The 16,023-nt window shown below is 38.0% G+C and overlaps 1 protein-coding gene across 1 annotated transcript in view; it reads right to left on the bottom strand.

Annotated features, from left to right (window-relative positions):
- The window catches only part of Dad (Daughters against dpp), a 122,585-nt gene extending 113,544 nt beyond the window's left edge, over nt 1-9,041 (bottom strand). Inside the window, exon 1 of the mRNA XM_078184705.1 lies at nt 5,766-9,041. Coding sequence (XP_078040831.1) covers nt 5,766-6,666 — 901 coding nt within the window. The 5' untranslated portion in view covers nt 6,667-9,041. The remainder of the gene's footprint in view (nt 1-5,765) is intronic.
- Between the last annotated feature and the right edge of the window lie 6,982 nt (nt 9,042-16,023).

The following is a 16,023-nucleotide window of genomic DNA, read 5'->3' as shown; positions in this document are numbered from 1 at the left end:
TAATTATCATTTTTCACACGCATCACGCTTCCAATGTACAAGATGTTTGCCCAAATTTAATTTTTCAGAAACTGCTTGTCCTAACTAAAAAGACTCGCCAAGATCTACTAGAAATTTCTGCTCAAAATGAAAAGTTGATAGAAACACGTATATGTTAAACGCTGTTATTAAAAGATGGAAATAGAAGATGAAAATTTCCTTGAATAAGATACTGTATCTTCCGAAAAGAAAGCGGATGAGACGGGGACGATGGGTTCGAAGAGTCTTTGATTTGAAAGATAATTTTACCTGCTACAGGTTTTCTATAGACCACCATTCAAAGCTCTAAATGGTGTCACTGTCATGATCGAGCGATAAATACAACCTACCTGCTAACTCACGACACCAATTCGAAAAGGAAAAGTTTACCTGCAAGTTTACTTGTTAGTTTACCCCTAATTCTGATATTCCTCGTAACTTTCTTTCAAACGTTATCAATTGTCAATCGCTCGCTAAAACTAGATAGAAAAACTTACTAATATTCATATTGATTAAAAACCGTTTATACTACATTGAAATGTCTAAATAATCTTTAGTCCGCTGCTTTATTCATTCATAGTAAAAATTAGTAGATGTAATTTAAAACAATGCGAAGGTTACAAGAAATTAACGATACGGATACATCAATGTGAACTTAACGAGATTATTAAAAAGAGAATAAAACTTGCGTATTTATGTCGAAAGTTCGAAACATTTGGTAGTCGACTAATTGCAACCTCCGCAAGCAAGTGTTTAGACAAACGAATAGTACATCAGTTCATATTGTAACTTGTTACGCTGTCTTCTGAAGGAAAGTGTTTCGACGAAATAGTTTTTATTGTAATACTTATATGCAACATAACAAATGACTTGAAATTAAGGAAATCAGTTTTATTTGTTTTCCCATTCTTGAGACGAATTTTTAGACAAAACAGTTCAAAACGTGCTAGGATTTTTATATCGTTGTATTCGCGAGACAGTACATTTTAATATTATTTTGTTTATTATTGTTATTACTTTGTTTCTCTCGATGCATGTACTGATCAATTTCTTCGCAGAATGGTATGATAACCATCTCCACCGATATTATGACTCGCTGTAACGTTGGTTTCTTTTTTTTTAAATCAATATGTATCGACACGATTCATGTACTATGTTTTTCTTGCTATGGGATAATTGTAAGGTTTCATGAAAATATCAGGCAACTTTATGGAAATTTCGGCACTGTATTCGGTGTACGAACGTTTACACGTATCAGTAGCATTCGCCATTCCGATCTAGTTCGTTTTGTTGCAGAAAACAGAGCGTGCGTTCGCGCGTAAGGAGTGTGCGGACCGCATTGAAAACACAATTGACAAAGTTTATTCAGTCCACGAACGCCTGTACTGTCCATTTACCTAGGAACTTGACCAGCTGGACACCGGCTAATCCTCCTAGCTATCGGTAATAAATTACGGTTCTACAGTGACCCGAGCCTTTAGGCTCGTTAGCGAGGTGCGTGCAGGTGACGATTAGCATTTGGTTGCCGGCTCGCTGCCATTACAATATCCCCGGCCTTTCACGTCGCTAAATTATTCCCTCGCCACCGGATCGACGCCGGAGGTTCGACACCTCGGGGAGTAAACGACCGCTGTGATTTAACTGGACCCCCCTCCCACCATTTCTCTTGACACCCCAATCACCCGTGCCGTACAATTGTACCACGTGTTTGTCTCTTTTTCTCTCCCTGCAATATATATGAACATAGCCGGTACTTTTATCAAAAATCTGTACCAGTTATACATATATTCCTCTATTTATTCCAAAACTGTATAAGAAATAATAATGTTTGTACTTTCTTTACAAAATCTAACGATTTCTATAGTAGGTATAACAATACTGTTTTAATCAAAACTAACTATTTAAAATTATAACCATTTAACCAGTAATAATTTTGGTAGAATTTACTACAGTATGCTAACGGAGTATTTAACTAATTTTATTCTATTAGTATGACATCAAATGTATCAAAATTTTATTATTTTTAATTCTTTGTCATATTACAGTGATTATTGTTAAAACAAATGAAACTGACGGTACATACTTCACGTTATGAAATATTGTGGGCTATGGTAACATAACATTTGGGCTAGACTTATAAAGAACAATCTTCAAAACTATGGCTAGAATTGTTACATTAATTTTCATGTGATCGTTCTAGTTTTTATTGGATTGTTAATATTGCACTGTTTCAAGAAAGGGTCACAATTGAATGGAGTTTCGTAATTGGGTACTTTCACCTTTTCGGTCTACCTGATCACCGCGAGGACTTTTGTTCGCTACCGGTGACAATTTACGATGAAATTACGAATGGTGCCGCAGCTGATAATAACCTACGATTGTTTTATGTACTCGGGGTTTGCTTTATTGGAATTCGATATTTATGGCGCATTCACGGGCTAATTTACGCGCGGATGACTTTATAGATCGGTTATCCATGGAATTTACGAAGGCGACACTGACGCACTGTCATCTCAATAATGGGCACCACCAGATACAGGTGTGTGCTCGATCGAAACTCTAGTATCGCTGATCTTTCTTTGTTTTCGAACGTTCGGATTACCTGTCCAGGAACTTGCAAGGAAGACGCGAGGCCTTGGTGTCACCGATTTTCTTCAAACTTTGTACGTTTGTACGGCGATTAAATGCTGTTATTACTTGGAACGTCAGAAAACAAGAAACTCTCGTTTTTTTAACGTCGCCTAGTGAGAGCCAAGCTACAGAAGCATTGAAAAATGACAGTTATCGGACAAAAAACATGGTTTTATTTAAAACCACAAAATAGATGGAACCAGACATAAGGCCAGAAGTAGAGCAACCGGCATTTTGAAAAATTTCAATTTTGTTAATTTGAAATAAACGGGACTATAAAAATGCTTTCAAACCTATTTATAAAATAAATGTATTTATTCGAATGGCGAATCTTTTTTTTTACAAAAATACAACTGAGTATGCTTCTTTTATCTATATTTATCAGCATTTACTTACCAATATCAAATGTTTTTTTATAGACTCCAATGAAACATGAACAAAATTTCAATTAATTGTTAAAAACCAAGTACAAAGTCAATGAGAGAAATTTTTGCTGTGTTCTTAATATTATATAATTGTAGTTAGTTTCAGTGGCCAATATTTATAGTGCTAAATTACACTGTCTATTATGCAAAACTTACACTGCTTTGTTTTCAAAGCAGTAGAAAGCTTGCATTAATTTATGTTCCTGGTGAGCAATAAATATAAGTAAGCGTCGTTAGTTTTAGCATATCTATGTTTCTGCTGACAAATATGCTGAAATAACGTTCGAAAAATAAGTTTTAAGAATAGCGTAAAGTAAAAAATGGAGTAAAATAACCGGAATAGTCAAAGCTTTCACGCAATCGAATTAAAATTTATCTGCTAGTATCGCTGCTACCTACATGCTCGTTCCGTCTAACATTCCATCAAAGAATTTGACGTGTTATCGGTAGCACGACGTCAACTAGGCAAAGAGAAGTATGTTCCGTTCCGCTTGATAAAGTTTCGCGTTATTAATTAGATACGAGAAGATCGTATTATGGCAAGTATCGGAGATCGAGATGTGTAGTTCTATCTTGCATTCTATCCTAATTTTTCCTTTATATATTTACCAATGACGGTTTATTTGTAGATGGTATTTGTGCTATCGAATAACTCGCTGCTAGAGATAAGAGTGAAATTGGAAGTACATAGAAGTATGAAAAAGGTTGCGTCGAAAATTTTTACGAGAGAATAAGAACATGGCATAAAAAGATACAATAAAACAATGCAACAAGATTATGTCAGCGTCACGAATTATTGAAAGACGAATTCTCTTTCTTTTACGAATATCACGTAATAATATAGAATTATTCTTTATGTTGGCAACTAAATGTATACGTAATTCAAGAATCTTTACATGAACCCCTATATCAAAACTATAAATTCATGTAATAATGTCCAAAGGATGACGTGCACAAGACTTTTCATCAGATTCACCTTAAATTTTATGTACACGAAAAGTTACTTTTGTAAGAGAATTCCAGACAAGTTAAACTTCTATGCAATTTGAATAGCGTTGTCATAGAATGTTCTAATGACACATGACGTCCATAGTTCTCGGATTAGATTGTGGACATTTGTTTATTACATAAGATTGGAACAGTAAAGTAGAAAACCTTAACTGAAAGATGGTGTATTTGGAATGCAAACCCCGTCTACGTTACATTCGTCTTCAAACAATTGACAAAACTCCATGGTTTGTGTTTTAAATAGAATGTATGAAAAAGTTCTACAGCTTTTGCAATTCCAGATTAATCCTTCCATGACGATCCTCGGATACAAATAACCTTGTTTAAAGAAAATAGTGCCTAACTAATAAAACGTTAATTGAAGAAGAAAAACAAGAAGAAGACATCTACACGAGTTATTACTAGAAAAAGATTGCTATAAAACGAGAATTATTATTCTATAAATGTGTGCATAAGCTTTGAAAGAATATGAACATACTTCTTTTTTTAAAAGGCAAGTACATGAACTACGATCCATTAATTGAATATTTCAATTGAATAATAATTACCAGTATTCTCCCCATGCTTGTTCATAGAAAATAGTCAAACAAAAGGGATCAAAAATATTTAATAAACAAATGCCTAAGCGATCGTCGATAGTGTTCGCTTTAATCCTAGATCGGCGGAAGCTGGATCTCTTGAAACTCGATTCTTTTTGAAAAATTATTTTCAAATTCTTTATTTAGATATAACTTACACACGTAAAATTACATGTATTATTTTCTGAAATTATTTTAGTATTTTCTAGAAAAAGGAAGTGATACAAATATAAATACAATTAAGATTTTCATCCTCATATAGTAATGTTTGTTTCGTGTCATTAAGTACAGTCGGTTCTCCTATAACACGATTTGTTATAATGTTAAGAGAAATCTCGAAGCAATAGAAATCCAAAAATTTATTAAAAATATTTTTAATAATTTCGTACAAGCAAAATAGACACTGAATATTGATGTAAATCTAGCAAGTACAAACATCTAAATTTGTGAAAAAACAACTATTTGCTATCGATAAGAGCTAACAATTTGAGGAGAAAATCGTATTATGAGTACGCCATGTTAAGCGTAATATTCGTAACGCGTTGTATCAAAAACGCGCCTCCTTTGTACTGTGCTATGGGAAGGTTGACAGTTACACGTATCAAAGAGAATCAACTGCGGATCAGAAATGATCAAACGGCCGTCTTGCGGGACACGGGTTAGAACACACGTAAAAGTCGACAGCTGTGAAGTACAGCGATGTGAATAATTATAGACTCGATGTAACTTTCACAGTTTTAGCGATATTTAAACAAAAACTTAACAAAACATCATATTTGTATATTCCTATAGTAGAAATAATATAAAATAGGAATATACAAATATAGATTTTTTGTTTAAATATCATTAAAAATGTAAAAATTACTCTGTATTTACAACTATTCACAGCATTATAGGTGGTCTTCTTTAGCTAAGAGACCCGTGTATAAAAAAAAAAAACTTAACAAAACATTGTATTTGCATACTTCTATATTAGAAATAATAAAAAGTAGAAATATACAAATGTAATTTCATTTTGTTGATCTTTGTTTAATTATCAGTAACAATGTAAAAGTTTGTTTCAATCTATAATAATTATGGAGACTACTGCAGCAGTTCTACTCACCGGGTTTGCAGAGCCTGCCCCAGTGGTAAGGATTGCAGCATATGTATACGGGGTCTTTAGCGGAATGACAGACAGGAAGTCTCTTGAGCTCGGACGAGTGAGTGAGATCTGGCCACCGCCAAATCTGGCAGCACAGCAGGTGAGGATCGATCGGCGCGTTATCGAGCGAACCTCGTGCGGGTACCCTGCACTTTTCCGGCCTGATCGGCGAGGTGCTCGAGTCTTCCGAGCCAGAATTCTGATCGTCGTCATCGTAGTCCTCATGGTCGTTCTCCAACGAGGAGGAGCGATGATGTCTACGATGATGCCGAGGATGATAGTGGTGGTGATGATGCGCGTGATGATAACGGTGGTGATGATGGTGGTAATTGAATCGATGGAAACGATAGTATTGTTGCTGTTGGTCCGAACGATCGTAGGCATCCTCCGGACGCTGGCGGGGCACGAGGACGCACGAGCCGAGATCGGCGCCGCAGCTTTCGACGGCGGTGAGCAGCATCTCTAGCTGATTTTCCTTAAGCGATTTCAGGAGCTCTTTGCACCTTAATAAACGAACGGGATCCTCGTCATCATCCTGGCTCTGATCACCGCCGCAGCAACCTTGATGCAGTCTACTCGACGAAATACGGCCACCTCCTCCTCCACCACCGCCAACGCCGCCCCTTCCTCCACCGCCGTCGCCGACTGCACCTCTTGACGACGCTCCACGCGCTCCTTTGGTTGTTTGGCCCGTCGTTGCTGTCACGTTGCTCGTGTCGTTGTCGGTGCTGCTCGTGTTGCTTGCGCGATGAATACGTGACGAATCCTCTTGAGCTTCACACTCGGTTTCATGCTCTCCACGGACCTTGGCCTTTAGGAGACGTCTAGTGAGCGCCGTCCGTTTGCTCCAGAACATGAACATGAAACAGGATTTGCGGTACGCGCATTTGGGGGCCAGTACTTTTTAACGTAGCCGCGCGGAAAAAATTGAAATATTCGGGGAATCAGTGCCTTACACGGCACCGTCGCAGTTCGCAAAGCGCGTCCGCGGACACCGGAGGAGGACACCGGCGGTGATGTCTTCCTCCTCCCTTTTTCACTCTTCCCTCGTTTCCACAGGTTTTCAGGCCAGTTCCTGCTCTTGCTTCTTTTCCGTCAATCCACTGGTGGCGTCCGCCACAGAAAAATGTTTCACACACACACCGTCCTGTGTATATTGTCAACGAGAAAACAAACACACATACGACCGAACCGAATCACAGATGAACAACGAGGGTCCCCAGAGGCTTCCGACGGGTCCAGCACGTATATTTATTTACACTCTCCGTGTAGCTTCCCGCACTTTGGATCACGGTCTCGAAATAGTGTGACAGTTCCCTATTGCAGACGCCTCCGGTTTCGGGCCGCGATCTTTCGAACGATACCACAGTGAAACGAACACTGTTTCCTCGTCCGTTTCTTTTTGATCTCTTTATTCTCGAAAATAAGAATAATTCGAAATTACGAGCCGTTCGGTAAAACAAATTGGATTAACGGGATATCGACTACCCTCGTGGCGAACGCGCCGATATCTTCTTCAAACGCGTGAACCAGGTTAGGTCGGTTTCGTCTGGTAACCTTGAACTCTTATTTACCTATGTACCACCGTACACAGAAACTGGTCAGTCGATTGGACGAAGCCAGTAGCGTGCGCGCGCTGATCCGCGTACAATAAACTGTACGATTAGTGGTGTCCGATCTCGTTGAATCCAGGCGCGCTTATCTCTCGCAGTTATCCTCGAATTGATTCTGTGTTCCGCGTCGATGAGCCGATCGAATCGGTTGAAACCGATCGAACGGCGCCGTGACAACGTTCGAGGACGTCTCAAATCGATGACACTGTTGTCCGACGACCGACCGTCGGCAGCCAGAAAATATATATACTCGACGGTTGTTTTCGACGATGTTCAAATACAGCGCATAATACAATAGTGAAAAGGCACGAAGGTACGCGTACGTCAGTTTGGGTCGTCCATGGACGTTAACGGTCGAGACGGTGAGGTTCGGAACGCGCACTAATAGTATCACGATACACTTATCCGTTGGATGTACCAACACGAATCGGTGGCGCTCACACACAACACCGGTTCTTGACTTTTCTCTGACGTTGTGTATCGACAGGCGGCGCCTTAACCTCGCGACCTGCCACACAAGCTTGCAACGCACACACGCGAGCGCGCGCGCCCGTTTGTATTACTATTACAGAATGCACGATCAGTGCGTGGCTCGGTAAAATGAAATAACTCTGTTCGAGTTGGATTGCCGGATATCTGCCCTTAAGACTTAAGAGATCACTCTGCCGGCCACGGCGTACCGCACCGCTTGATCAGTGTCTTTCGAATGTCGGTGGACGTCTAGGACCCTGAGGACACGAGGATGGTGCCGGTCTCGTTCTTGGTACTCCTTTGCCCGTGCCGTGGCCAATGCCGGCGTGCCAGCACCGCATAACAACAACAACAACAACAATAACAACGACGACGAAGACGACGGCGACACTTTAACCTCAAATCCGAGATTGTCGCGTCGATCACTCCCCGTCATCCGTATGCGCGTATCACCGAGTGACATTTTCCGCTTGCATCGTCTGTCTTGTTCTCTTTCTTTCTTTCTCGCTCTCTCTTTCTCTTACTCTTTTCAGCTCACTGTTCTCACTGTACACCGTAACACACTTGTCGCTCGTCACCCATCGTCGTCGCCGGCCTGCGGGCTTATTCGCGCGAGGCGACCGCGAGGACGCGCACTGTCACATTCTTGAAATCGCTGCCCGGAGAGCGAGTGAGAACGCGTAGACGACACTAACGGGAGAAGGGATAACACGAAACTAAGACGTACGATAGGGCCGGTGGGAGTGAGACGGGACACGCAAAATACACACGCGAAAAAAGAGAGTAGGAGAGGAGTAGCGCGCACGGATATATAACTCGCGGAGGGCGAGAGAGGTCGAACAAGCGTAGAGCGCTCCGGTTGTTTAAAATCTCTCACAACGCAACGGACTACGCGACAACGACAGAAAATACGACAACGAAAGCAGATAAAAAAGTTAGTCCGCGTGGCCGGGTGATCGGTCCCGTTCACTCGGATCTTTTCAACTGTCTCGACCTCTTCTACTCTTCTACTGGTCTCGTACTCGTCTCCACGCGCGCGCAGATATACTGACGTCGTCACGGGGCAAACTGTTGCGAGGAACAACTGCGATTACGACCGTAACACGACTCGACTCGACTCGGCTCGGCTCCGCTCGACGACGCGACTGGTACGCACGAGGTCTCCGTCATGAGCGCACACACCGACTTCCACCGCCTCTTCCTCCACCTCCTCGTTCCGCCGCCGCCGTCGCTCGTCTCGCCCCGTCCGTCTCGTCTCGGCGCGCCGATACACCGACCGCAGCATACTAAACACACAAGGGAGATTGTTAAACATGGCCGTCGCCGCCAAGCCGTTGTCTGCGATAATCGCCGCCAGAGGCGCCACTGCCGATGCATCGCTCTTCTCGTCCGCTCTCTCCATCGAATTTTTCAAAATTACTACTATAGTAACGCTCAAAAGTATTTCAACGTATCGCAAATTCAAGAAAATATAAGTTTTTTGGTGGTAACTGGTATATATATTATTCAAACTTGTTTTATATTTTCGTCGTGTCTGAAAATTAAGTAAAATACCGCTCATAAATATTCGAACAGTTTAACAAGTTCGTAAAATTACAGATTCATTAGTAGTAGCTAGAGATTTCTATTACACCTGCATTAACACGTTGACGACGGCTTGACCCATTGGTGGGTCATACGTGTCAGACTCGTGGGCTGCGTACATTTGTTTATTTTGCTTGCATTTCACAAAATAGATACTACAAAATAGGTTTATGTTACGTTATCTGAACATGATAAACAGATATTCAATAGTAAAAACATAGAAATTCAATATTATAAACTTAACATAATTATTTAATTTTTGTAAATTTCGGGCGCCGACCCACAGAGAAAATCGTGAATATTGGCGCCGGCGTCAACATGTTAAAGTACACATATACACGTGTAATTAACAGTTCCGAAGTTTAACGAACAATTCTTAATGTAAGGATTCCCGAGTATTTCTATGTATCTCGGACATGTATTTTGTATTAAATTTTGTGTTACGCTTTCTCTTTGTGACAACATTTCCAGCAGTAGAGGGTCTTCTGTGCATAACATCATGTTATGAAAAAATTATAATAAAGAAAATCCGAACGATGTCGTATTTAGACTTATTTTTATCGGGAAAAGCTCTTCAATTCTTTCATGAAAGAATTACTTACTCTAATTACTTTTATGAAAGTATACTGAAAAATGTAAAAATTTAAATCTCCATTCGTGCATGATTCCTTATCTGCTAACATTGTCTGCAGTTGGTCATTCGATGGATCTTTTGACGTTCGGAGCTCGAAACGCGACAACGCGTTTATTCGAAGGTTACTCGAGGATTTATTCGTGAACTTTTATTAAAATTGTTTCATTAACAAAATGTTTCTTTTTAAGTATTCGTATATACGCACATTAGAAACACGTATTAAAATTGGACATACAATTGTCACAATAAACATTTAAAATTCATTGTCTGTAATACTTTTCCTCTTTACGTTCGTCTTTTACTGGAATTCTAATTTTGCATATTTACGATATCCACATAACGATAAATAGTCAGAAATGCAAACAAAACATTAATGAAACCATTTTAACATAAATTCATTCATTAAATTTATTCGCTCATTAATCATAATAAATGGCACCGCTCTCAAGTATTTGAGTGATCAGTGGTGATGATCAATCAGTTGTAAGTAACAATTAGGTTACAAATTTAGTTATTGATAATAAAAATCGGTAAATGAAATTTAAAGCAATTAAACAATTAAAAGAATTTAAGGACAGTACTATTTAAAATCTTTGATTTGTCTGTCGCATTTTATAAAGATCATTTTTATTTTGCATAAAGATCCGCGATTTGATAATAACCTTGGACGAAGGGAATGTTGTCTAATTATTTAAAACAGTTACCAGTGAGTAAAATTTTGCTCAGGTCACTCACTATAATTACCAATGACGCGATCTTTATTTCGGTCGCTCGTAATTGTTATACACAAGGAAAGTTTTAATTATTCACAAAAGTTATCACTATACGAAATCGTATTTTATAATACGATAATGAATTGTTTCGCATTCCCCGAAATGATTGCTAGTATCTACGCTACTGTATATTCGAATTAATCAATGCGTGATTAATGAGAATATAGATTAGCATGAATTGGCACAGCGTAGGCCACGGATTTATATTGCGTAGCTTATGTTTTGTAATTGCGACATGACGAGATTGGCTTGATATTTGATTCCGTAATGTGTTCAAATAATTACTTTTCTTATATATTCTATACGTCTCAGGTGTTTGTCTTTTTCTAAATAAGCCATCAAGCTTAGTATGATAAATAAATTTTAATAAACTGCATTATTTTTATTCGAATTGGATATATGTTCTTAGTAATTTGAACTAACAGTTTCTCTATTGCAGTGCGAGAGCTGAAACATAAATAACAAGCAGTAGGTCCAAATGAGAGGGGGAATAAAATCATTACTATCTTTTCTATGATTGATAACTATGTAATATAATATGAGTACAAAAAATAATTTCTCATCTGCAATTGTTATAAGTAATCAAAATAGAAATGTTCATAACTCTTATGACTAATCCAAACCAATTTTTGTTGTCAATAATGATGTATGGATCATATTTGTGTATTAATTGTAATAAATAGTGAAGCAAATACGAAAGAAATATTTGAAGAATTTTAAGCATTTCTATTTTGCTTGAAGCTCCACAGTCTTATAAGTAAAAACATTTGAATAGAATAACAGTTAAGGTCTCTATTTTTCTCTTTTCTCATTCCGCACTCAACTTCGTAAAGATGCAGAACAGATTTGTCTGCTTGAGCACGTTAAAGAGAAAAGTTTCTCGGGTTTCTATCTGCTGCAACGAATCAGTTAAATTACACCGACTTACACACACATTTATGAATGTGTTCCATGTAAGAAGTTGCAAAACGCGGAACTTTTCAACACAAGTTTTCAAAAATGAGCTCCTATCACCGTGAACGGTAGAGTTGAAATCGATCGTTTGCTTCATGAAAAGGGAATTAAATTCATTTCTCGCAGACATTATTTAAAATTAGTAGGTAATAAAGTACGTAACTATAAACTTGACAGAACCGCGTACACTCGCGTCGGAAAGTATGCTGAAACACATTTCCACAGTTAATAACTTTTTCAAGGTTGGGCCAATTGACTTGAATTTCGTTGAAATGTCAGAGAAGGAGTCTACAATAATCTTCTAGTCTGTAATTAATTGGAATAATTGAAAAATAAAAAAAACTGTGTTTCACAACTTTTTTACTTGAGCCTATAAAGAAAATTAAAAACAAAATTCGGTTTCTAAATCTCGGTGGCTTATATACATGCTGAATATTTCATTTAAATCACACTTATGAAAATTAAAGGAATATGATGAATATACTTTATATTAATTATGTATTTTCGATTGAAATAACTAGGTTGAATGCAAAACTGCAAAAACATTGGAAGAATTGAAAAATATCCAAAAGAAGAACATATTTTCCAGACATAATCTAAAAAATCTAAAGTCTGATGATGAATAAGGAACTGTGTAAAATTTGTATTTTTTTCAACAATGCAAGAAAATACAATGCGCAAACTTACTCTTTAGCGTTGCATAACTATAGTTCCATAGCTAACGAAGTGCGAATACATTTTTGATTAATTATTGCAATTTGATTATCGCATTTTCTAATTTATAAAAACACCGATTATCCATCGGATTTCGATCTGACGAACACATTGACTGTTAATTTTTAACCGGAGAATATAACTACATTATTTCGTGGGAACAACCAATGAACCGTATTATGTTCTAGAATAGACAAAAATAAATTATTTTGTAAATTCAAGATCTACGCCTCGCTATAAAAGCTAGGGGATTAAGCCAGATTTCAACTTGCCAGGACTCCCGCACAGCGAAGTGGGGCACATAACGGACGAGACATATACATATGTATACATATGCTTTAAACTACGTACATTCACATTACATAAATTCAGCTTAAACTATAAAATTACATTTTTTAAGTTTTTTTTGTATATCGAGCATTTTTTGCTGCAACTCCTTGGTAAACTTTACCTTTGCCTTTTATCATTAAGTATTTCTCACATACCTTTGCCAACTTTGAAATCCATATTGACATTTATAGCGATGCGCATAATTATAAACTCGAAATAACTTTTACAATGATATCGATATCTAAACAAAAATTTAACAAAACACTGTATTTGTATATTTCTATATTCTATTATTTTCTGTATAGAAATATACAAATATAACATTTTGTTATTTTTTTTAAATACATACAGTGTTCTTCAGTTAGAGGAAACCATTTACAGTGTTGTGGATAATTGAAAGCTCAAAGTAGTGTCTCTATGCTTTCACTGATATTTTTAAACAGAAATCAACAGAAAGGCTTTAATATAAAGGTTCTAATTATATGGAATTCATTTAGTGTTAATTATGAAAGTGGTCTAAATCAATTCAAACTTTAAAAACAACATTTTCGTATAAAATATACAGAAAATTTCATGTTCATAATAAATTTCCATTAATCAAGACTAATAAAATTCTAAATAAAAAATATCACATAATGTAAAAATATATTTTAATTTATACAAATGCAATTCATTGAATATCTCGAAACAAGAAATAATATATGACTTGGACCACTTTCATAATTATGGGCATAATTGTAGTTAGCAAGTTTGTATAGAAACAAAAAAAACCTGGGTTGCGAAGTTAAACAAATGAAAATCTCGTTAACTTTAAAGCGTGCTATTTTTTGTCGCGGACTGTAGACCACGTAAGAAGCGAGCAAAGCGTAAGGTGGACTTGTTTGAAGTCGGGTGCGCCAGCCGGTCGGCCGTGGTTACTCGAGCGGTCGCGCGGAGATTGACGCCAGCGCCTTTGAGTAGCGCCAGCGCCAGTCGCCGGCAAGTATTCCATCCGGAGGGTCAACATTCCAAGATGAAATTCACTCTTGATAATTCTCGTAAGAGAGGTGCTCGCTAGATTGCCGTGTCATTGAGTAGCATGTGTCAGAAATGTCAGCAAGGTGCAGGAAAAGCAAAACTATCCAACAGTGAATTGCCCTTTTTCGTTTCCAGTTAGATTGCACCTGCACTGTTTCTTCTAACGCGACTTTCAACCATAAAAAGGACACGCTGCCTAAATCGCATAACCTGATGTAACCTGCACTGGTTCTTCTAACGCGACTTTCAACCATAAAAGAAGCACGCTGCCTAAATCACCGGCACATGTATCCCCTTCAACATTAATTTTCTCTATATCCCGGTTTCTCGGTTACGCGATCTTTCAGAAAATTTAAGACATTAATAAAATATTGTTTAGTCTTCTATCTAGAAGCGAGATAAATAAAAGTTACAAATCGGTTTGGTCGGAGGCGCGAGCACATGAAATGTGTGACTTTTATCTGTTCCTCGCGAAAGAAAAATCAACATGCATTCGAATCAGACCACATCTTCAAAAAGGAGATATAAATAACGAAGGCATTCGAAAGACTAGCAGGAATCTGGAATGGCACGGTGCAATAGAATTTCTAAATATAATCTGCTATGAGAGATTTGATCGCGAGGCTCTTCTTCCGTGAATCGAATACCCACTATCATCTATTCCGAACAATGTTGACAATTCACTAGAAGTTAATGGTAATATCTTACGTTGTAAACAGTTTTTTAATAAAAAAAAGGTAATTGGAAAATGGAATGTTGTACATGTATGTGTATAACACACCTAATATGTGTATAACACACCTAAAGTTGTTAATAAGAAATGTAACTGCTAAGAACGTTCCTTGTAAAGAGATAACAGCTCACGTTGGCTCTTATGTTTAGAACAAAAGCGAACGTTATTATAAGAACACGAGCTCGTTAAAATACATACATTCTGCTCTGCGCTGCCTAAACGACTAATAATTGTATAGCACGGAATTATTTCTATAAAATGTACGCATCTTCAAAAGTTCTGACAATAAGTAGTAACAACAGCTATCAAAACACTCCATTATCTAAATTCAATAGACGCAACCAACAATTATAACCCGTCTGAAAATAAGTCACACAAGGATAAACCATGGCCGTCTGACGTCGTACGATAATCCAAATAGATTTAACGAATGAAATTTAGGTATAACAGTTCAACATATTCTTCAAAACTGTCCAATGCTAAGACACGCAAGAAAAACGTTCCAGATATAAATAAATTTAAAGAAAACTCTTATTCACAAAATGAACCTTACAACAATTTAAATATAGAGGAGTCGTTAACAGCCTGCGATGTTGATGCAACTTTAAACAAACGCACACACGCACACTAAAGAAAGGAGAACCGTGTACTCGTGTTTCTGACGGAGGATTCACTGGCACGAACCTATTTGTACGTTCGTCATTTGTTTCTGAATAGATAAGACGATTTGAATCGATATCATACTCTAGAAGCTTGTATACATGTATAAATCAGTGTCTCGGAGCATTAAAGCACGCTTCTTTTTTTTTCTGTCGGCGTCGCGTTCGTTTTCTTTCGCAACGTCTAGACGCGTTATTTCACCGTCAGAACCCTCTCCGAAATGATATAGAATTTAGGAAGTTATTTAGTTATGTATGTCTGGCGTCCTGAGCTGGCTAGTAATCAGGCGCCTGGCCTCCGCAAACTGTCCGTTATTGTCTCTCTCTCTCTCTCTCTCCCCCTCTCTCCCTCTCTCCTCCTCTCCCTTTTCGCTCTCTCTTTCTGTAACCCCCCTCCGGCTCTCTACGTCTGTTCACGGCGCCTTCTTTCTCTCTATCTCTCCTTCTCGTTTGCTCTGATTTTGTCTCGTTCCATTCGGTAAAGCCCGGTAAATTCTCCAGGGCCGTCCACGTTCTCGGTGCCTTGGCGTCTTGGTCCAATTAAGTGTTCATCAGGTTGCCCTTCGCTCAACTTATATTCGTATATATCATAGTGTACAGCGTGTTCCCTAAAAAATGTATCTCGAAACCACGAAATCTTTGATAAAAGTCGATTGAGAAAATATTTTATATTCTCATAACATTAGCATTAAACAATATTTATTTGATCCATTTCATATATTTTATTAATCACGAAA

This window comes from Augochlora pura, chromosome 7, assembly GCF_028453695.1.
Source record: "Augochlora pura isolate Apur16 chromosome 7, APUR_v2.2.1, whole genome shotgun sequence".
In the NCBI taxonomy this organism is placed as follows: Eukaryota; Metazoa; Arthropoda; class Insecta; order Hymenoptera; family Halictidae; genus Augochlora; species Augochlora pura.
Note: the sequence above shows the minus strand (reverse complement) of the source record. Positions and strands in the feature narration are given on the sequence as shown.